The sequence below is a fragment of the Microchirus variegatus genome (genome assembly GCF_963457635.1).
Source record: "Microchirus variegatus genome assembly, chromosome: 8".
In the NCBI taxonomy this organism is placed as follows: Eukaryota; Metazoa; Chordata; class Actinopteri; order Pleuronectiformes; family Soleidae; genus Microchirus; species Microchirus variegatus.
In genome coordinates, this window is record NC_139809.1 from 255751 (window position 1) to 279605 (window position 23855).

Consider the following 23855-nt stretch of genomic DNA (forward strand, 5'->3'; position numbering starts at 1 on the left):
TAAACCAATGCTATATGATGAATTAATTATAGTCATGGTCACATTTGGCTTTATATTGTGTTTTATTGCACTTCATTTAATGCATACTCCTGTATCCTCGTAAATAGTTTCCTCTTTTTCTCTGATACAAATATACATTTTCTAAGTGATAACGCTGTCTGTTGAATGGAGGAACAAAATACTGCACGATAGTAGACGTGCACAGTATCTTTGTTGTGGATTTCTTTCTTACAGTGAGCTCCTTGTATCCTCATGCTCTAAAACAGTCATTTTCAGAGACAGGAAGTGGCAGAAAAGTTGCTGGACGCTCAAAAACTGAGAGACCGGCTGATTATTTTGCAGAAAACTATTAGCAACAGACGGGTTCCTTCTCCCAGCGCAGAAGTACTGATGGTGTTGAACTCACTAAAAATAAACAGTAGATAAAACCCAACTTCTAATCAAATTGCATGAACTTTATCTTTACAGTTTGATAGAGCTCTGTTTTTGTTGCCCTGTGATCCTCTCACCAACAGCAGTGACTTTCGTAGATGAGTTGGTTTTATGAAGAGCCTTCATGTCACTGACCTTTCTTTTGAATCATCCCAAACACTGAGTATAATCATTACAGCTTTTAATGGGCGATTTGGAATCACAGCCTGGATGTCGGCTACTGGGTCATTGTCGGCTTCAGAATGTTTTTTTTCCGCTCTCTGATCTTGTCTCGGATTGTGAGTGAGAAAGAACGAAGCAGCAAATCAGTGATCCATATTTCTGTCTGCAGAAAGCAGCCAAACACTGACTATATTCTTTTCCATGTGATGTCTTGCCATTTGAAAGCAATTGTTTCAAACATATAATTTCCCCAAAGTGGTTTTCCACAAAGGCAAATTCAATTCAATCCAAAGTCTATGCTTTGTTAGAACACAAGCATTTAAAGGGAATTGTATTTTTTTCCCTAAATTTATACATATTAAAAAAGTCAGTCACAGTCAGCAGTCTCATTTGGCTGAGAAATTACATGTTTTACTTTTAGTCTTGCAAACAATAATAACAATTATCCTTTATTTCAGTGTTCTAGTACAGAGGACACATGAAGCAGGCGTTTGCAAACATGCTGTTCATTGAATTACATCAACATCTGTGTCCATGTGACTCACTGTTGAAGTGGCATCACTTTTAAGGTTAAGTGTGTCAGAAAAAGTGACATCTGATGGCAAAATTGCCATGCATTGTGGGAAATGTAGTTTATGGTCAACACACGCCTTATAGCAGCATAGACCTATTTTAACACAGATTTTTAAGACCAATTAATCACTCGTGGGCCACATAAAATGACGTGGCGGGGCCACATCTGGCCCCCGGGCCTTGAGTTTGACACATGTGCTCTACATGATTTGTCCACTTGGGCTGCTGTAGTCTAAATGTACTTTTTGTTCTGGGAACCTTTAAAGAACATTCTCTCAGGACTGTATGAAGGTTGTAGTAGAAAAGCAAAGTTAGGGTAACGTTCTGGGAACCTTTAGAGAACGTTCTTCTGTATGAAGGTTGTGACAAAACTTTCCATGGCAACCACTGGAGAACCTTCAGAAAAACAAAAACAGATCTACTTAGTAACCTAAACTACATAAAAAGGGGATTATTCTGAGGACACAAAAACATTTTCACTGTGTATATAAAAAAAAATATCCCAAACACGTTCTTAAATGTTGACAATGAAAATGAATGTATTATCATGCCTCCTTCAGGGCAATCAGTTGTTGATATGTACCCACGTAGACGTCTAATTATTTTCAAACAAGTGTGTCTGTCCAGAACAGAACCGAGTGCGTAAAAAGCCTCGACAGTCCAACATATCTTTTAAATAACTCTGCAATTCGACTAACATGTAAAAACCTGCCCGTTTTTCCCTGTTGTGTAAATGCTCCTAATGTTTCTGACAACACGTGAAGGCAACACAGCTGCGTCACGTTGGAAATGACCAATGGGATTAAATTGAGTTAAATCAAGCAGGTTCACTTCAAGGAGTCGTGGGGGTGTCGCTCCTCACAGTGTCAGAGAAAGTCCAATACGTGATAATGTTACACATTAAGTTTAACTCATTCATATAAAATGCAGCTTCTGTATCTTTTTAGAAGAACATGTGCCGAAACTATTATGCAAACAGTAGTTTGTTGTTGTGTTGTTATTTATAGACTCGCTCTCTCCTCCCTCCCCGTCGTCATAATGGTTTAGACCGATCCCTCTCCGTCAGTTTCAAGTTGCGCCTTCTCTCCTTGACTGTTTGGCTCCTTAACTCTGGACATTTCTCACTCAATAACAGAGCAACTCTCACGCTTTTTGCGTGTAAATCTGTGTCTACAGACGAACATGGGATTATTCCGGCGACACCACAGTGGATTATAAACACACTGGATCCAAAGGTGAGCAGAGATATTCCTCACGATCGCTTGACAAACGCAGAATTTTTCAAGTGTTAACTCTGTGATCCGAGGACTACACCTCTCTCTCTCTCTCTCTCTCTCTCTCTCTCTCTCTCTCTCTCTCTCTCTCTCTCTCTCTCTCTCTTTGATAGAGCAACTGAAACGTGTTTTTACTGCAGGACGGTGAAGTAAATCAGAGTTTAATGTGTGCATGGTGCATGGACACAGTAATGGTTCATCAGCGGTCATCTGCAGCTCTGCAGCAGTTTATCTCACAGCCTGTCAGAGCAGATACAGGGGCGGTCTGTGGAATGTGGTGGATGGTGGCTATTTTCACCCCTGATCACTTAGACTGAACAACCATGACCTTTCACTAGATTATCTTGTGCAATTGTGTTTTGCCTATAGGCAAATATCTTTAGTGTCTTGATGAGAATGAGACAATAGCAATAAAGGAGGTTTGAACTGATAAGAAAGCTGATTGATTCAAGAAAAACAACTAAATCCATCAAAGTAAGAGTAAAGGTATGAATAGTTATTTGTGTGTGTTTATATGCAGGAGGTGCAGTAGAGAGGAGATGTGCAGATGTTCATGAGTGTAGTATTGAATTAGCAAAGGCATGTATTAGAAGGACATTGTTCATTCAAACACCCAACAAAGATCTGAAGTGGTGATGTTTTTGTACACAGGTACACGATGCTCCCTCACAGGCAATAGGAACATATCATTATTGAAATTCATGGTATTAGTGAAAGTTTTTTTTGCATTGCATAATAGATGCATTAACAAGGACTGTATGTAAGTTGATGGAAAAGATGGAGGCAAATGCAAACATGAGTAAGACTGATGTTATATCAATGATTTTTCTGAGTCAAAAATTATCCTGATAATGAAAATCATCATCATGATCAACTTATTGTGTCTGCTTTTATTGTGATGTGTGATAATATTGTGTTGTCAATCCCTACACAATACAAGGGGAAAACACTTGTTTGAGAAAAGGCATTTGTTATGTTTTACAAATATTTGTTGAGTAATCATATCGTGGCCCCGTGATGAACTGTGTCCACGGTGCCTTTCGCTTTATGTCAGCTGGGTTTGGCAAAAGCACCTCATGTGACCTTCATATGAAGGATGAAGCAGTAGAAGATGGATGGTTGGATAAGTGGATATTACACAAATACTGAAGTCCCATTGTTGTGTCAGAGTCCTTTAATGTACAGCAGATGTCTATATGCTGCTCTCTGTGGGATGAATTACTGAAAGTTACCTTGACACTGTCTGTTTGCATTTCATTTTGATTTGCTTAAATGAAGAGGAAAAAGAGCAGCTTGTTTCCTCTTGTGTAAGTCAGAATTGTGTGAATTATGTTTGTTCAAGGGTAACAAGAGGCCAGTTTTGTGATTATGCTTTCTTCTTGAAGACTCTTGAGGGGTGAACTCTTGTTTTGACTGGCTCCTCATTGACCTCAACTATAATAACAATACTCCAACTGACCCAGATTGGGCCATATATCAACACACGGCAACAAGAGTCAGCCTGTGGCTAAATGGAGCAGTAAGGGCCTGACCTGACTGGCGTTTCACTTGGACAAAGACTTTTATCCTGTCCTAGTTGAGTGATGGCACATTTAATGTATTGATTGTCGGTACTGACCTTTTTGTTGCATTTCATCCACCTCCTTTTAAGGCTGTAGTAACTCCACTAATACCTGACTTTGGACATCCTCGCTGAAGTCACAATGTAATGACAGGCAGTGAGACTTTGATTGGGATGCCCTGCCTTAGTTATGTTATTATAAGTCACAGTTTCCCTTTAGGGATCAGGATGTGGAGCAGTGAAGGAGGAGGATGTTTGCTTGGTGACTGACTCAGCACAGATGAAAACTGAATAAGGCTGTAACTGGCTTTCTGGAGAGAAGCTAACCTGTTAACCTGTAGTCTGCAGCAGAGCTTGTTAACACAGGTGCCTCGACAGTCAGGTGTCAGTTTTGTTGCAGTTTCTGTGGAGTTTATTTTTAATGCATTGAGTCCCTTTTCACAAATTCTATTTTTTTCAGGGCCAGACTTTAGCATAGTAGCACAGCAAAAAGGTCACTTCAAATCTTCCCAAATTTTCCTGCAGTTTGGTCCAGCTTCCCCCATGAACTTTAATTCAAAATTCACATTTTTATGTGCCTTACACACAAGAGGACAAGATGGATAACAACCAAAAATTTGGTTCATTGTAAAATATGGTATCATATGGTTTGGTAATATGACAAAACATTACGGTAGATTGAGATTTGTTTAGAAACAACTTAATTGTGGCAAAGTTGCTTGATTCATGGCAGTGTTGACTCTTATGGCACTTTTTCCCGATATAGTTGCTTGGTTTGACTACTCGTTTTTGTTGCTTTTCCATCAGTGATAGTACCTGGTACCTGTTGCTTTTGGATCTGGCGAGGTTCCAAGTGAGCTGAGACAATACTAATATGTGATGTCGACAAACTGTCGGCCACTGATTGGTCAAAGAGTGTTGTCAGTGGAAGAGTCATGAGCGCGAAGTCCAAGACGGGAGTCGAACCGAACAATGCTGAACTGTAGATCAGTTTAAAACCCTTAAAAATCATGCAATCATGCGTCAATCTCCAACATTTCGTAAGGACATTTTTGAAATCTCAATATTTAGCAGAGGAGTCCGGTGTATTTAACGACAGCGCTGCTGAAAAGCCAGAGGTCGTGAGCTGAATCACAATCCCTTTTGCCGTATTTTAGTTCAGTGACTGTGTCATGCAGGAAGTAGTGAACTAATCGTTTTAATTAACTGATTCCAATGATTCAGTTCATTGAAAATAACTGCTTTGCTCGTCACTAGTTTGTGTATTTGTGTTTGTTCCGGCAGTGTATATTGTTCCTGGTCCCATTGCTTTATTCCAATTTCCTGAAAATTTCTCCTAAAATCTCCTTCAAATTTCATACAAATCTGTCAGTGACTTTTGGAGTTATGTTGGTCACTAATAGACAGACAAACAAACTCCTTGGCGCAGAGTTCAATAAAAATCTGGATGCTTCCGTTTATTGATGATGAAAAGAGTCATCACGTAGTCTATGATCAGCACACACACACCCTTGTGTTTGGTCTGAAACTAACTATGCAGCATGATGAGTCACAGTTGCAACAGATTTGACACTGAGCACGTTTTATGTATTTGCATTTGTGGAAGTTTGTATGGATGTGCAGAAGGGTGGGGCAATGCTGAGCCACTGTGACCTCTCACCGACTGTCACACAGAGCGACAGAGAAAGTTCCTGTCAGGCTTTGAACCTCCGCAACCTTATAAACCACCATGGATATGGAAATGGAGCTAAAAGGGCAGAAGGAAGGAAGTCGTCTAAAAATCAGCTCCTGCTGTGTGGATGTGAAAGAGCGGTCAGGGTTTTTGCTCAGAGATGGGATTCTGTGGTGAACTCACCAGTATCTTTTCCCATTATCATCCACCCTCCATGTGTATTGTAACTGGTCCAATCTGCAGTCCGTCCTTAAAAGGAGACGTTTGTTACCAGATGCTAATGGAATGTTGTTAAGTGTAGCACGTGCACACTGTAGGGAAATCATTGTATTGATGGACAATTACCATGTTGCCCTTTCAACTGTGTTAATGAATGAGGTCACGATAATTGCTGTGTTCCTGAGACTTGAGTCAGACAGACATTGTCAAAGCAAACAGCTTCGGTAGAAGCCATTAAGATATCATTAAGTTTATCTCACAGCTCAAGACCTGTATCATAGTTTAACTTTCCCTTTTTTTTTTTAACCAAGGTTATGAGGTCTCATAAATGACATTAATCCCTCCTCCCTCTATGTCAATAGAGCTTTTAACAATATAAAAGAGTAGTAAGCAAAGCCAGGGACTGATGATGAGCATGTGACTTAAAAGCAAACTAATAAAACGGGTACCTGCTTATAATGTAGTAGTTTATTTGCGTTTCCTGGACCATGTGCTCTGGTGATTTCTCACAGCTTCAGATTAAATACTTACTTCTCAGTTGTTTATTGAAGGTCAGATGTAGGTCAGTATGACAAATGCATTCCTGAAGCAAGTGAGACTGTTTACATCTTGCCAGCCTACAGAACCATGAAACTACAGCAGCAGCAATGGGAAAATCATCATTTTCTCCTCGTGTGGGATGAATGTCATTGTTTACCAAGGACCAAAGACGCCTGAAACGGGTCAGTTTAGAAGGAGTCAAGGAGGATTCACACAATTAAGCAGTGGAGGCATCAATAGGAGAGTCTTGGAATTATCTTTGAATGGAACGGTATCAACCACTGCATTGTGGGTCAGTTGCATTTTATGATCTTGAGTAATATTCAACATTCCATACGTTGTTGTTTTTGTCAGACAAAATACACCCAACAATAGCATACATGGTGGATACATTGCTTTCAATTTTACAAATATTGCTACAAAAACGGCCACGACAGACGGTGCTAAACTCCAATAGCCGCCTCCAGCATCACGCCTGCCCATTGTCAAGCATTAGTGACCATGACTTGCAAGTGCCCCTATAGTGTTTAAAGTTCAGCAAGAGGTTTTTACAACAAAACCTGTTGTGGGAAACGCAGCACATTGATTGTCTTGCTTGGTGACTAAAGATTTGCCTGAGGCCAGTGTTTCTGTAATTTGTTAATTGAGCATTAATTGTTTACTAAATGAATAGTTCACTATTTAAACTTTTAACAAAGCAAGACACTTGAGAACATCATCATTTTGAGGTTTGTGAAACAACGATCAACATTTTCTTGACATTTTATGGACCAAGCATCTAATTGAACGATTGAATTGAAAGACTGTGGCCTTTAATCTGTAAATGTTTATTTTTATGTTTTTATTGAGCCTAAATGTTTTAAACTTACTGAAGCCCTAATGTCATTCAGTTTTGGAAACATGGGCCCACTGACAAATACCATTAGAATTAAAACATAACCTTTGTTCACATACTTCGTTTGTCTCAGCTATCTTTGTGCTGACTGCTAACAGTCATGCATTGGTGCCGAATTACATGAGGGTCAGCCTTTTTCTGGCCTTTTGTACTTAAACATAGTCCTTAAGCCACAGAGAAGCACACGCATGTCTGAGCCGTGAGGTCTAAACTCTGGAAACTATAAACTGGGAACTGCAGAATTAAATGAAGGATTATAAATGACTATGTCTTGCTCCCAGACATGAATGAGCACACAGGTGTTGTAAGTAGCACTAGGCCGGTGTAGCCTGATAGTGATACAGGTATCAGTCAGGTCTTACAGCTTTATATTCTGAAACCTATATAACAGCTTGTCCTTTTCAGCCATCAGGCTCCAGGAAGCATTTAACAGCTGCTCGGCCTATAGATGCTAACCTTTCTTTCAAGCTGGGCCTTTTCAGGCCAGTAAACCGTTCCTTTCTCTTGAGACCACATCATATTTCACATTCACTCTCAGGTTGTGTGTGTGGACAGGTCTGCGGCCTTGTTATCTGCTTATCTGGACAAGAGACAGTTTCTTCTCTGGCAGACCAGTATATTTTCTTTCACAGAAAGAACATTATTGTCTGTCTCTGAATTCAAATGGTGCTTTTCTTTTATACAGTTCTAGCACGACTCGGCTCGACTCGTTTTTCTGACGTCAACAGACTGCCGGCCACTGATTGGTTAGAGAGTGTCGTCACTGGAAGGGTTAGGGGTTGGGGTTAGGGTTAGCACAACGTCCTGAGGTCATGCAGGAAGTACTGAACGAATCTTTTTAATTAACTGATTCTAATGATCAAGTGCACCGTAAAGAACTGCTTTGCTCGTCACTGGTTTGTGTTTTTGTGCTGTGTGTAAAACAACTTCACAAAAACTATGGTGCAACTGTGCTATGATGACCCAGCCAACTTGAGGAAGTACTATGTCTGTCTGATACCAAACCGAGTAGAGTAGAGCCAAGTAGTGCTAGAACTGTATAATTGAAAAGTTCCTAAATATAAAAAAAATACACTTTATATCCTGATAAAGGGGTGGCAGTTGATACTTTGAAATATTTTGGTATACTATAAGCAAGGCAGGGCTTTGCAACTTTAGAAAATCTCCTTAAAAATAACAATATCATTTTCATAAAAAATATCCAGTTATAGTTGTCTTTTGTGAGGAGTGAGAACCACTAGGGCTCGGAACAAAACCACAATCAAGAATATTACCATATCAATACAGCAATTAATCGATACAGTATCCCTGAAATATTTGAATGTTTTCAATAGTTTCTTGCACCCGAGTGCCCTTTTGAATCTACCAACCTCATTATGCTGATGCTTAGCTGACACCTGCCTCAGGGACGTTTCAGACAACTAACTCTGTGAAACAACTTGTTTTCTTGGGGCTTGGAAACCTCTGAGGGTTTAATGAGAGAAATATGAAAGGAAACATTGTTTAATGTAACCCTGCTCTTTGTTCCACAACTACAACGTCCCTCAAAATTTCTCACGGTCATTAACTGGTTGACGGTGTGTGGTTTCTCGCACTGGATTCAAGGTGAACTCGTCCATGGTCTCCATGTTTTCCAGTCGATATACGCATCTACCCTGATTTGTGTTTGTTTATTTAAACGTGACTTACAGCCAAACACTTTTATGTCGCGTTAGAGATAATTCTGTGCTATAGCTGCCAAACACTCCACCAGACTACCGCCTGTATCTTGTAATATGTGACAGGGGTTTAAGTGTAATTTGGTCGGGGTCTGTTTTCATGCTTTCTTCTGTAAATCTGTCAGCATGCTTCATTGCTCTGTGTGGGTGTTCAGTTACCTTCACACTGGATGAGCCTGCAGCTCTGCAGGAAGGCTGAGCTTCCTTAGCTCCTGTACTGTTAGTACAACTGGCACAAGGGATATAACATTATTGTGTTGTATTATTATTGGCTGGGAAAAATAGCACATGTCACGTGATGTTGTATTTGTGAGCTATGTGGTTTAACTAAGGATGTCAATAACTTTTTGGCCTTTTTCTTTTGTATCATGTTTTTTTTTTTTTGTATATGTATACACTACCATTCAAAAGTTTGGGGTCACCTATACAATTTTTTTGTGTTTTCCATTAAAAGTCACACTTTAATTCATCAAAAGAGTTACAAATGAATAGAAAATGTAGTCAAGACATTGACAAGATTAGAAATAATTTTTTATTCCAAATAATAATTTTGCCCTTCAAACTTTGCTTTTGTCAAAGAACCAGCAAAACTGTTTTCAGCTGTGCTAATATAATTGCACAAGGGTTTTCAAGGGTTTTCTAATCATCAATAGTCTTCTAACGTGATAAGCAAACACAATGTACCATTAGAACAGTGTAAATGTGCCTCTATACACCTATGTACATATTACATTAAAAACCAGACGTTTGCAGCTAGAATAGTCGTTTACCACATTAACAATGTATAGAGTGTATTTATGATTTATTTAACGTTATATTCATTGAAAAAAAGTGATTTTCCTTAAAAAAAAAATAAGGAAATTTTAAAGTGACCCCAAACTTTTGTATTATATGATATAAATCAGCCCATTATTTATTTGGGATACAATATTGCAACTTTTATGAAAAGTCTGTTAATTGCATAACTGTCTGACAGGTCGCTTGACAGGCTTCAAACTTGGCAGGTGACTTATTGCGTGTTTCCACGGAGTGGAACTGTTCGGTACTGTACATATATATTTTTTTGAGTTTCCATCAGGAATAGCAGCAAAATAATTGGCCCCAATCATTCCATTTTTCTGTACCCTTCCCTTGGGGTACCAGAGTAATTGTATGGTATGGCTGGAGCTAGACCCTCGACAGTCAGCTGATTGGGTGACAGAAAAGCGTAACTCCCTTGCTTCTGGTGTTTCTCGAACGGCTACAGACTATTCTCGTGCAAAGCCACAAACCCAGCAGGAAAAAAATTAGCTGCCAGTCTCGTACAGCTACTGTCTTGCTATGGTGCAACTGTAGAATATTACTAGAAATTGCTAAAAAAAAGAAGAAGCAGATTCCGCCTCCTTCGTACACAGCAGGTACTGTGTTGGTGTGATTCAAGTTTCATTTTAATATGCACCTTGTTATAGCCTGACAATTAGTTAATCATAAACACTAACTACTAGACCTGAACAAATGAGTTTCAGCAATAATGTATTACATACTTTAAATTGTTAGAGAACATGGTCAAAGTCAACTGCAGCCTTTGTGATTTGTTAATTTGACTGATATAAATTGCGATTTTGGTTTGAAAATTATACATTTTTCAGCCCTAAGTGTAGCCTGTCAGTTGGATTCAATGTCAGTTGCAGAGTGAATGCATCAGTGCACACAGGAGATGTTGTTGCTGAAAGCCAACACTGGATAATGTGTTTTTCTTTGTAGTATGCACCGACTGGCTAAACCTCATACCAAAGAGGGTAGGTCTTGGCCCAGCTGATATTTGTATACTTGCTCTCTACAGTCCTCAGTTTACAACCACCCTATTAGGTGACCCGCTCTTCACTCAAGTCAAAGTACTCAGTGTCAACATAAGCTACCTCTCTAGAGTAACTGGGTCCTCGGGGTTGCGAGTTTACTGCAGCTGCTTCATTGCTTCTCTGACAGGCTGTCATTATTTCTTCGTATGAGTATGTTTGAGCCAGAGAGAAGCATTTGCAGGTCTCAACAAAAGTGCTGTCTCGTCGGCCTTGCTGCAGAGAGAGAGCTGATGGCTGCGCTCTCTGCTGGTTCTCCTCCTCTTGCTGTCCGCACAGAACTTGTTTACCACTTGAATTGCCCACGCATGGAGATTAGAGACAGAGAGTTTGGATGTGGACTGGATTACGACCTTGTGCTGGCTGACTGACATGTTTGCATGTTTCATCAAAGCTTGGACAAGCAGCCTTTGGATTCTACAGTGCAGTCAGGTGATATTTATCATAAAATTATTCCAAACCAGTGATATTGGTTTAACTGGAAATAATCCATATCACAGTTTTGGAATATGAAGTTCCATGGCCACATGGGAGGCAAAATATAAGTTATTTCTTCTTTATTTTTTCCTTTCTTATTTAGAATAACATTTTGCTTCACAATAATGCTGCTTTTTCAGTTAATTATGTGTCAAAATCAAATGTCAGAGAATGATTCTTTACAATTCATTACATCAAAAGTAGGGATGTGAATCTTTGGGTGGCTCACGATTCGATTCCGATTCTTAGGGTCACGATTCGATTAAAAATCAATTCACATTTCAACCGATTCGATTTATACGATTCTCGATTTAAACGATTCTTGATTCAAAAATTGATGCAATGCATAGTGTGTTAAGGCAAATGATGGCATCAAAACAATGCAGTTTTTCTAGCTGCCTTTTTCTCCCAGAAGTTACACATAAACTGTACACAAATAACACTAACTGGTGTTTGATAAACTTTTGTGGATGATTAGAATCACGATTCCTATGTGAATCGATTTTTTTCCCCCCACCCCTAATCAAAAGTGGTTAGCAGTCACACGACGCCTGTAATGACAATATCGTTTGTTTGTTTCTGCATTCTTTGAAAATCTTCCTTCCTGCCTGATGGCTGACGGTTTTAAACATTAGCTCTGTAATGTATATAAGCACAGGAGCATAACTGAAAACTGTGAACGCTACAGTTTCCCATGTCCTGTCAGAATAAGAAACATACCGTGGGTTAACCCCTGTGTATTGAAAGTATATCAAGTTATTACGCCTCAAAGGTTTGTTCTTTGTCTTGGCTCAGCTGTTTATATGTCTGTCCATCATCACTCGTGTCTGAACAAACAGAGAAACAGAAATAATCTATAATAAATGTTTTTTTAAATGTCGAGACAGAAGCAGAACCACTTTAACTCATGGTGTAAATATTGTTGTGTATGTGTACTATAATGTGACACTTGATTCTTGGTTGTTTTTTTCATTGTGAGTTGAAAGAAAATCCAGATCAGGTCCATTCCCCCGGTCATCCTCCCTTTCTCTCCTTTATGTCTCCATTCCACACCGGTCATGACTAAGCCTTAGAGACTAGTCTGTGTTGACTGTTTGCCTGCTGATCTCAGATTACACTTCCTAGTTAGGGAAGGATCTGCGTACATGAGTAACCAAATACATGCCTACATCTCACTGCACACTCTAGTGTGAAGAGGTATGCAAATGACAAACAACACCGATAACCAAATGCGAAAACCCATGAAGATTTTTACGAGAAGGTTCATTGACGACACGAATGAACACACACACACACACACACACACACACACACACACACACACACACACACACACACACACACACACACACACACACACACACACACACACACACACACACACACACACACACACACACACACACACACACACACACACACACACACACGCACACACACAGCTACAGCTGTGCTTCACAGTGTTTGTACAGTTTTTCCTCCTCTTGTGGTTCTCTATGTTTATGGCTGCATTAGCCGCCATGTCTGCTCTACTCTTGTGATGGAAGGTATGGAGGTTGGTAAAGTGGGAGTTGGGATTTGAGAGATTTCCAAAATCAAATAGCTTGAACAAGTGCAGGCAGGCGTCTCTAATCAGCTATGTTTTGGCAGCCATAAACAAGCAGCCTGGGCACAGACTCAGACGCTCCTGCAGCCACTACAAATATTAATTATGTGAAAAAAAGAGACATTTTGTCATCAGAAAATATTCCCCTGTGTAGTTAAGAGATTGTGGTTACATTTTTTTCGCCGGCTGTGTTGTTCTGCTTCCTGAAACCAATCTATTTGAAATCCCTAGTCATGTTTGCAGTCTGAAATTGGAACAGTAGATTCAGAAGTCAAATAGGGCACTGATTTATTTAATCTTTTTCAGGCAAAATCAAAGGTTGCTGTGACTGAAATCTGACCTCTGATAATCACTTTAGTTTAGCCTTTTGGATTATACAATTTGAGCAGGTGGACAGTGAAAAATTCCCTCTTTGTGCGTCATGGTAAAGCATTTTTGAGCCTTGTATACCAGAAAACAACAGCAGTGATTAGTAAAGTTTATTAGTTCAATGCTTGAAAAGGTACATGGCTATAACTGATAGTATCTGAATTAGTTGTAATAATGACATTAAACAGCAGGATCATAGATTAAAAGCACATTTATAAAGGTGTGGTTAGTGCGTCATGTGGTTTAGTGTAGAATTTACTGGCACAGACGCTGATATGTCACTGCAGAAAAAACCTGGATCACTTGTTGATCAGTTGGTTGAAGATGAAGTGCTCGACTGTCACAAGCAGAAGTGATTCACATACCAGATGGTCTGGAGATGACTTCCATCAGGAGAAATGTTTGTGTATCTGCTGATGCAAACAGACACACAACTGTCTCCACTTCAGAGTGTGTATATTTTGATTAGAAGCCTAGAATTTCTTAATGCACTTTTAATGCACAGGCTCAGAAAAGCGATTTCTAACCCTGTTTACTTGAGCTTCATGTGCGTTATCTTTATGCCAGTCGTAAGGTTTGATGTGACAATTTATTATTACAGTCATTTCAGGTAATTACACTTCCATGTTACTGGTGTTTGAACAACAACACCCCCACACCTTTGATAACCTTATCATAGTTGAATGGTGTGCTGTCGGATTCACATGTGGTGAAGGTGACATAACATTTCACAATGTGCCCATATCCTTTTTTTTAATTATATGGTTTGTAAACAGACACGGCTGGAAAATAAATGACTCTGGTTCTTTTAATCATGTGTCAGAACATCACTTAAAATAATGCCACCTCCCATTTTGAAGCCTCCAGAATTCTTCTTGTTGTTTTATTCAATCTTAATCGTTGTGCACACGCTGTCAACTTGTTTTTATCTTGTTGTAAAGTGAAGAACAATCCAGAATGGAACAATTTAATGGCAGCCTTTGCAATTTGCTAATTGCATCATTGTACATTTTGATTTGAAAATTACAAATTGATTATCTCTAGTATCATATTTGGCGTGCATAATTAACATGGCAAGACAAACATGTGAAAGGTACAGTAGGCAGTTTATTTGTGTTCCATTCCATTATAATATTTTGGTTGTAATGTAAATCAAATCTTATTCAATCGAAATATATCATCACTGTTGTAAAAACACGCTGACTCTCAGTCTTCCCTCTACCTTCTCATCTCCTGTCCATATGCATTTGTTTTTAATGGAGCAGATGAACTCGATGTCATGTCTCATGTCCATGCCGATGGACTCACCGAAAACAAACCAGTAATTTAAAGCCTTTGCAAAAACGGCAAACACTGAGGAAGTGCAAATACACATAAATACAGTAAATGGAGAGTTTATCCCAAAGACGCTTACAAGTGCAACAGGCAAATTGCCAGGTCTGCATATGTATTTCATGCTTCTTGTGTTTTTCAGTTCCCGACATTTCAGGAAAAGCCAATCTGAGGTTTCCTTTTCCTCCTCGTTTCTTCCGACATAACACTCTCGCTTGCTGGATCTTATAGCTGGTACCTGGCTGGGAGGCGTGTTCGTCGTGCCACCAAGCAATTTGTCTTTCTTGCGTGACCAGAGACTTCACGAGACCTCCTGATTCTGAGGAATTCGGGTGGGCAGCCATGATTTTGTAAGGCTGGTTAAATCCTGCATAGTTCTACTTTTAACTTCTGATGCTGCATAGATACCTAAAAAAGGAAAGAGTCTAAAAGAGAGTCAGACAATAAACGCATTCAAACATGAGTTAATGCGGTTGCTATCTTAAATATTGTGCACATAATCACCAACATGTAATGGAGCAATAAGAGTAATTACTCAAATTTTGTTGTCAGCGTGATGTATTTACAGCCCACAGGCAGCACAAGAATAGAGCCCACCTGCTGCTGTGTGCTCTGTAATTAACATTATACTGTAGTTATACTGTAACACAGCTATCACAAGTGATGATCATTACCAGCACAAGTGGGGACGCTTAGGTGGTCGTTAAGTGTCAGGAACAAAATGGACAAAATGAAATGCAAGCATAGGTCATAAAAGATCACATTACATCCTGAACTCTCTGCCATGTTTACTGATGGATGAGCAGAGAAGATGGTCAGGACATTACTCTCATCTCTGGTGTGTCTTCTGACCATCAGTCATCATGTCTGAGCTGAGACTGATGGAGGGCAAAATGCTGTTTAAGGACACACACACACACACACACACAGGTTTATGCAGCTATTCTTCTTAGTATATGCCACTGAGTTTCATCCATTTGGACATAACTTAACAAAGCATTATCCCTAACCTTAACCTAACCTTAACCTAACCCTAACCTAACCTCAATTCATTTCTGAGCCCTAAACTTAACCAGTTCCTCAGAAAGTATGTTCTGGCTCATTTGTCTCCATTATATCTACTGGTACTGGCAAGGTCAGTGTTTATGCCATTATACAAATATATTCTAACACACACTTAAATAATGTATTGCTGCTGTTTGCAAATTGTTTTTTGTTAGTATTTATGAGCCCAACTCCACTGATTCTTCTTAGAATTCTGTTCTGTTTTATTGCCGTTAAGATTAAATGTTATGTTGTTAACTTGCTGTAAATTATATGAAAGTACAAAGGTTATATTTACATACATTATATACACAATTCTAAACATTTTTTATTGCAGCAAATCATTTTTATTTCTTGGATATTGGAGAAATTAAAAAAAAAAAATCCTAACAATACATGCTTTAATAAATACAAGCGAGATGATGTTCCCATCGTGTTGTGTTAGGGTTAAACAAACATGGCATTAGATATTGTTTTTTGTCATGAAAAAACAAATCTGCATGGCGCAGCTGCAATGAAGGTATTCCTGCAAGTCCAGACAAGCCAGTGTGCAAGAGTTTCCTTGATGCTTAATGTTTACAGTATAAAAGCAGTGTTTTTGAGTGTGTAGCCTAGTGGCCTAATCCCGGTCTCTATTTTTAGAGTGAATGATGTAATACAACCGAGAATCAAAGACGTGCTGTGTACGTGTGCTGAGAGGAGGCTGTGTGTGTGTGTGTGTGTGTGAAGGCTTGCATGCATGTGTGTAATTCTTGTGCGAATCCAGTGAATGTGCGAAATCCCGCAGCTTATCCAGATGTCAGGGGAGTTTGACTGCCCGCTGAGCCAAAGCTGTTTTTTTTTTTATTACCCACAAAAACAAGCTGTCCTTTATTAAAACATTTTAGCTCTGCGCAACAAAACAGGAATTAATCCTGCGCTATTTCATAAAAACCGGCCTCTCTGTGCGCTCTCGTCACCACTATCTGCCTCAGCAGAAAAACATGCTGCAAACTCCCCTGTTGTGTGAGCATGTGTCTCTGCAGGAGGCTACTATTATTCAAATTATAGGTCAAGTTTATTGTTGTCATTAAGCTGCAGTCTGCCTGATCTGAACCAGCTCACACAAACACAGACTATGACGCAGCGTGTCTGTCAGTAGTTGCGTCACCATTTCCTTCAGGTAAAATATGTTAGATGTTTACTTCTGACTTTCTCACAAGTGTGTCCCATTTCACAATCTTTGGCCCTTGATAACCGTCTCCATAACTGCTAATATCTTTACAGTTGCATAAAAATGCCACACAGGAAATCCCTGCTGAGTCTGAGCTTATTTCTTGCAAGCAGAGCAGAGCAATAATTCAAACAGATTTTCTGAGACACTGAGCAAGTGGAGACCACGTAAAAGCAGGAAACTCTTAGACCTATTTTGATCATTTTCATTTCCGTTTAAAATGCAAATAACCTGTGTCACGAACTTTACACACAAAATGTGTATGTTTTTGTAATCTCTCACTTGTGTAAATAAGGATGCACATTATCTCTCTAATGTGTGCCATACATATAAATATTCAAGGGCTTTTGTTGCCATTTTTTTCTGTATTGCGATTTTGATAAAAATTAAGATGAATTGTTCAGCCCTATTTAACATCACCTGAATCTCCATCACCTCTACCCTTACAACAGTTGAGCACTGCATGGATAACATCCCATGTGCTCAGGAACGCCACCAGCTATTGTTTTTGCTTGGAACATAACCTTGGAGCTCTCCTTTATCTATGCTGGCTCACAGTCTCTATCACAGGCTCACAGCACTTGCTATCAACCCCATCCTCACAAGTCCTTGTGAACAGAACCCGACTCATATCTACCTGAGTGACATTCATTTATTTGCCATTCCTGCTTTTGATGATTATTATTGACAGGTGAATTAAGAAGCATCGATGGAGTCGCTTGTAATATGAACACAGGCTAATTCTTCCTGACGCTCAAATCGATCAGAGCGTCCATTATTTGTTTAGTGATGTGTGACCTTTTGCGTCACACTATAACTATAATATGGGTTGTCACAGATGATTTATGACTGTCAGTGCACATACATGACCGCAGGCTTTACACAACTGCTGCTGGTGTACGTTTGGTGTCTGTTCAAATGCACCGTCGTGTACATTTTAAGGTGGTATTCATGTGGACAGAGGAAATGATGTTGCTGGTCATCTAAATGCTTGCTTTGGAAAAATGAGCCCTTCCGTCTAGAGTGCTGGCACTGCAGCCTTCAGAGTGACTGAGCCAGAGCCAGAGCCTGATGTTTTCACTGCAGTGAGGAGTTGGCAGGGTGTGAAAAGGAGGCCAGTGACCTCTGTACCTGCCTTCCTTTCATGATGTGTTGCCACTGGGACTGGGACTGCATTGGTTTCCATGAACTAGTCCAGGAGTATCCTGGACCCACTGAAAACAAAGCTGCAGCTTTTAGAGAGAGAGGGCGAGTGACAGTGTTAAGTGGTGAATCATTCCAAACAAAGTGCTTAACCTCCATATTAGTGGCTGAACTCTTTTGATCAGTAATGTCATTTTGATGCCAAATTATTGAATATTAATTTAAAGAGGACCAAAGCTTTTCATTGTGTCCAATAAATTGTTTGTGCCAAGTGCAGTTGCATTGTTAAATAAATTGTGAAACAGAAATGGATTAAATGGAGTTGAACGCCCTCAATTTTTAAATGTTTTTCTTTTGAAGTAGTTGTTTGTAATTTATGTTGTATTTTCATGTGGAGCCAAAGTTTTTCTAACTAGTGTACTTGGTCTTTTGCAATAATCTCAAATATGAAATATAGTAGTAAAACCTGTTGTGAGCAACCAGACGATTACACACTGTACATGTCTGTGAAGGTTCACATTCATCCGCCATTGTTGTCTGGTGGAGCTCTGCTTTGTCCGTAAAACACGCTAGAGTGCTGGTGAGGGCAACGGTATGCGAAAACCAGAAGTCCGTGAAAAGTTATTTTCTTGGCTCCACAGTGCAGCACAGAGTTCTACACAAACTTCCAGCCTCAGAGGATTTATCTGTCCAGTGGATACATGTTATATATGACAGCAATGTGCCTGCTAGAGCCTGCAAATGATCACTTTTCCAAATGCTAACTGCTGTTAGCTCCCGGTAGCCTCTGTGGCTGATGTCATTTCCTGTTCCTTAAGTTTCGTTTTACCTTTTTTTTTTTAAGGTGGACCTAAAGAGATACTACTAAACAGAGTGTTCTGAACAGAGCTGTTTTGGCAGGTGATTGAACTGCTGTGGTGCTTCATCCTTATGGTGTTTTTATGTTCATAAAGACACCAGGGAACTAGTTTAACTTGGAGAAATAAGATACAATATGGGACCTTTAATTAAATTTTAATTTCAATTTCAAAGGGATTTATTTAATGTGTTAATATAGCTAAATCAAGTAAAAATAAATAATAAACAGCCTACAGCCACTGAATTACATTCTGCATTTCTTTTGTGCACACACACAGCATAGCAACATGTCCACGGATAAAAATTGAACAGTTCTATGTGTATGACTGATTTACTGTGAAATTAAATAAAATGGAGGTCCATTTAACAGTAAAAGTAGCATCATTTGTACAGTGTCAGTCATCTTGGAATCCAATGTAGCCATGGAAATTAAAGTTCAGTGGCAATCGGAAATGTTTAGGTGTTTGACTACAAATTGAAAGCATATTACTGGCTACTCTCTACCACTAGTTGACATATTTTTGCTTTCAACTACTGTGACTATCATTCTGCTGGAAAAGATCATTTTGTTTAATTCATCACAGCCTCTGCACAGTCTTATGTTGCCCCTCTACAAGCTTATAGAAGTCTGGCCAATCAAAAGAAATCCTGCTTAATATTGTCTGTATCAGTCGGGGCTTAACTGACGGGCTGCATCACAGGCAGTTTATGCAAAACAAGGGCTTAAAAAGTAGAACATGCAACACAGAGCAATTTGTGTTAGTATATGATGCCTTTATAATTTTGTTTACTCCATATCTAATAAGATACTCTGTACATATGGAATTGCAGCTTGTTGTTTGCTTTTTGCTGAGTCCCTGTGAATTTCAAACAAGCAAGACAACTTCTTGTGTCGTTGCCCGGGGAAATAATGCAATCCAGAGCCTCTGCTTGACTGGAAATGTATTATTTAGCAAATAGAACTGATCAAGGATTTTTTGGCCACTTTTGACAATGTGCTTTGTGTCATTTCTTTCACTGTTTTCCTTCTCGATTATCTTCTCTTTATTCTGGCTCTGATGTGGAATAAATCTAATCTTTAAAAGGCTGCTGAGTGCAGCCGGAGTTGGAGTGAGCCCATCAAGACATTCCAGTCATTACAGCTGAGCTGCAGATGCCAGAGAACATGAATGATCTCGTCCCTCGGGGATTAAAGAACAGAACACATAAAGCAAAACGACTGCAACTTAGAGGAGGTTAAAAAAACAGCAAAAGTCAACTCCTACATGGACTTTACAGAACAAGCTGTAACAAACCAGGGGCTGTTTACTGTGGAGAGATTTGTTTGTTTGTGCTATCTGAATTCTTCTTACTATTACCACTACTACAGTAGGTAATTTTCCTGAATCAATAAGTTTGTGTTTCCTCTGTCAGTGTTTTGAACTTGTTATTTCCCATGTCTCTCTGGAGTGAACCATACAGACTAAACAACTGTGTGTTTCTTGTTTGGCTTTATGTTGATTCTATGGCTGTCCTGTGTCCAGCAACCTGATTACTAAACAGATAAGCACTTGTTAGAGTTCATGCCACTGCTTTAGAATAACATGAAGAGCTTTAATGATCTGGTATTTAATCCAACATTTCTGCTGTGATTGCTTATTTTAACTGCCACATGGTTTCATGAGGTAGCTGAGTGAATCTTCTCCTTACATCCTTTGTTAAGATTGATATAATTGAATCATTTGAAAGCTGTGGGTTTGCTTATCTGTGCAATTGCAAAATGTAGTAATGTTTGTACAGTGCTAATCGGATTCACTCACTTTCATTTGTCTCCCTCTCTCTGACAGAATAAAGATGTTGGAGGCCTGAGTTAAAGCCCTCCAGTCCACCAGAAGGAGTGTGTTCCAGGCCTGGGGCTGGAGCCAGATACCCCTACCTCAGGGGTTGAAGGGCCCTCACAGCCCGGTGTAAATCTGGACCATGGGGGATGGAGGGGCTTGTGCAACTGGAGGAAATGGGGTCAACCAGTCCCATGTCCTTTTTGACAAATTTGTCCAGGCGACCACATGTAAGGGCACGCTCAAGGCCTTCCAGGAGCTGTGCGACCACCTGGAAGTCAAACCCACGGAGTGCAAGGTCTTTTATCACAAGCTCAAGTCCAAACTCAACTACTGGAAGGCCAAGGCACTCTGGGCCAAGCTAGACAAGAGGGCCAGCCATAAGGAGTACAAGAAGGCTCGTGCCTGTGCCAATGCAAAGGTAGGCCTGCACCAGCACAAACTATAATCCATTTGCTGCTTTAGTTCAGTTAAAACTTGATCCTGTCGACCATTGTTTACATTTGAAATATTTAAACATAATTGTGAAGGGTTTGTATTCATATGGAGCTTTTGTCTCGCCTTGATGACCACTCAAACACTTTACACCACAGTTTTTGCCTTTCACCCATTCACACGCATTCATGCATCAACATGCAGCTCATTTTTTATCTCACTATCTATCATACCCATTTACACGGTGCCAGCACAGACTTCAGGAGCAATTTGTGGTTAAGTGTCTGGCTCAGCGACACAATGGCTCCCTTTACACCTGGCAATAAAAATGTGTTTTCTGTGATCGGATAGGGATCGGATTGACCACATGCATTTACACCTGGGATTAAAATGCGTCTCCGGTGTCCACATCAACATCTGATCACTATCCAAACACAGTCACTCACCCTTTATGTCACCTCCCCTTCAGTGCGCTGCCATATCAACAACAATGTTCGCCGCATGCAAAGTCCCACTATTGTATGGACTCCTTTGGTTTTCAAAGCAGGGGAAAAGTCTTTTGACAGGCGGAAAACGATTAAAGCAGACAAGAACTCAGCTGTTGTGGATGGAGTGGAGACGCATTGGAAACGCATCACATTTACACTTCTGTTCAATCTGGTTACAATGCGTCTCAGACAACCTCCTGAAGTGGTTTTGCAGATCGGATAAGAAATCGTCCTCGGGTGTATTTACATCTGTACTTATAAGTGGTCAGATGCTATCTGATTGCAGTCCGATCACCAAATAGACTAGTAGTTGAGAATTAGACCTTGTTTCTGTTGTCCAAAAAGGATGTGAACGTTTCCCAACTAAAAAAATGAAAATTTGACTGATAGCAAAATTGCAGCATCATCTTTTTTTAAGAGTGGGATGTGAGGTTGAACGTATGACAGGAAAAAGTCTGAATAGATTTTTAACATGTGGTCAAAGGTGGACAGTGACTCTGCCTGATTTTGTTTTTCCATGTGAACGGTTGCCATAGCTCAGTCATAACATCTGCCTGTGTTTGTCTCCAGTGTCTGATCATCGGTGCAGGGCCATGCGGCTTACGTACAGCCATCGAGCTGGCTTTCATGGGGGCCAAAGTTGTGCTGCTGGAGAAAAGAGACGCTTTCTCCAGGAACAATGTGCTGCACCTCTGGCCCTTCACCATCCAGGACCTCAGGGGCCTTGGGGCTAAGAAATTCTATGGGAAATTCTGTGCTGGTGCTATCGATCATATCAGTGAGTACACGTGGCAAATCCTGCTCTCCTTTGCTTTTACTATTTAAAGGTCCGGTGTGAACAACAGAGTGGAAGTGCAGGATTCATTGCCTGGGGTAAAATAAAAACGTGCATTTGGTATTTTGAAGCAGAATCTGACTGTACATATAAAGGAGGACAATCTCTCTGATTTGTATGGAAAAGAGTGGGTTGAGCACAGAAGTCCTTGATGTTTGTAAAAATCAGCAGACTCACCATTAGATTGCACTAATTCTTACTGGAAGTGCTATTTAGAAATATTTTCATCATCGATTAATCTGTCAACTATTATCTCAATTAATCGAGTATTTGTTTGGTCCATAAAATGTCAGAAAATTATGAAAAATGCTGATTAGTGTTTCCCAAATGATGATGTTCTCAAATGCCTTGTTTCGTCCACAAACCAAAATGTTGCAGTTTTGAATGAAAACAGAAATAAGTCACATTTAAGAACTGAAAAATAAGGAAGTTGATGATTAATTTAGTAATCTTTCATTACTCAGTTAATGAAATTGTCGTTGCAACCCAAATTTTTACACACCACGTTTAAAAAATCTAGATTTTGTAGCTTTTGTTTTTAGTGCCTTGTATGCAATCATGGATTTTAATGATTTACTTGTTAACTACCTTAGGTTTCATTTCTCTCTCTGTATTGCAGGTATTCGTCAGCTTCAGCTTATGCTGCTCAAAATGGCTCTCCTGGTAGGCATTGAGATCCATGTCAACGTCGAGTTCAAAGGTCTCATCGAACCCCCAGAGCATCAAGAGACTGAGAGTAAGTGAGTCAAGCTGCTGCCAGACGAGCCCAAGAAAAAATGAATGGAAAGCCAACATGTGTTTTTGTCTGAGGAGAATCTGTGAAAGGTTTTCTTCATGACTCTGCTGATGCATTTCTGTCTGATTACACATGCTGTGTTTTCTTAGGGATAGGCTGGAGGGCTGAGGTCCACCCCAGGACACACCCTGTCAGTGAGCTGGAGTTTGATGTCATTATTGGAGCAGATGGCAGGAGGAACACGCTACCAGGCAAGTCTGCATGTACAGACCGGGAGAAATGAATTAGTGGTGCAGATTTTCCTTGACAAAACGAGGGAAATGCAAACTGCACTGTTTGTTTCTTTCATCACGTGGACCAGGAGTCCAGTCGTCATGATTATGACCTCATTTGGATACAGCTGTGGTTGGGTGCCTGACATCACTCTGTAACTCGCATATGAATGAGCATTCGAACATGTCTTTGTTTGTGTCTGGATACGTCCAACTGAAGAGATGATCTGCTCTCCCAGCAGAGCAGAATAGGAGTTGGTAAAGTGTCTCTCTCTGTTTGGGCCTCTCACTTGAAGCAAAGCATAGCAAAGCAAACCCCTGTGGAGTTGGGTAGTGTCTCCCCTCTCAA

At 39.9% G+C, this 23855-nt stretch overlaps 1 protein-coding gene across 11 annotated transcripts in view; it reads left to right on the forward strand.

The window, feature by feature from the left end:
* mical3a (microtubule associated monooxygenase, calponin and LIM domain containing 3a) overlaps positions 1-23855 on the forward strand; it is an 88780-nt gene that overhangs the window by 24577 nt on the left and 40348 nt on the right. For 10 of the 11 annotated variants that reach the window (XM_083893438.1, XM_083893443.1, XM_083893444.1 and 7 more), the window contains exons 1-5: positions 11046-11313; positions 20750-21161; positions 22234-22441; positions 23118-23234; positions 23384-23485. In XM_083893438.1, coding sequence (XP_083749564.1) covers positions 20883-21161; positions 22234-22441; positions 23118-23234; positions 23384-23485 — 706 coding nt within the window. In that variant the 5' untranslated portion in view covers positions 11046-11313; positions 20750-20882. Of the gene's footprint in view, positions 1-11045; positions 11314-20749; positions 21162-22233; positions 22442-23117; positions 23235-23383; positions 23486-23855 lie in introns of those variants that run through there. The other variant, XM_083893441.1, reaches the window with a different exon arrangement.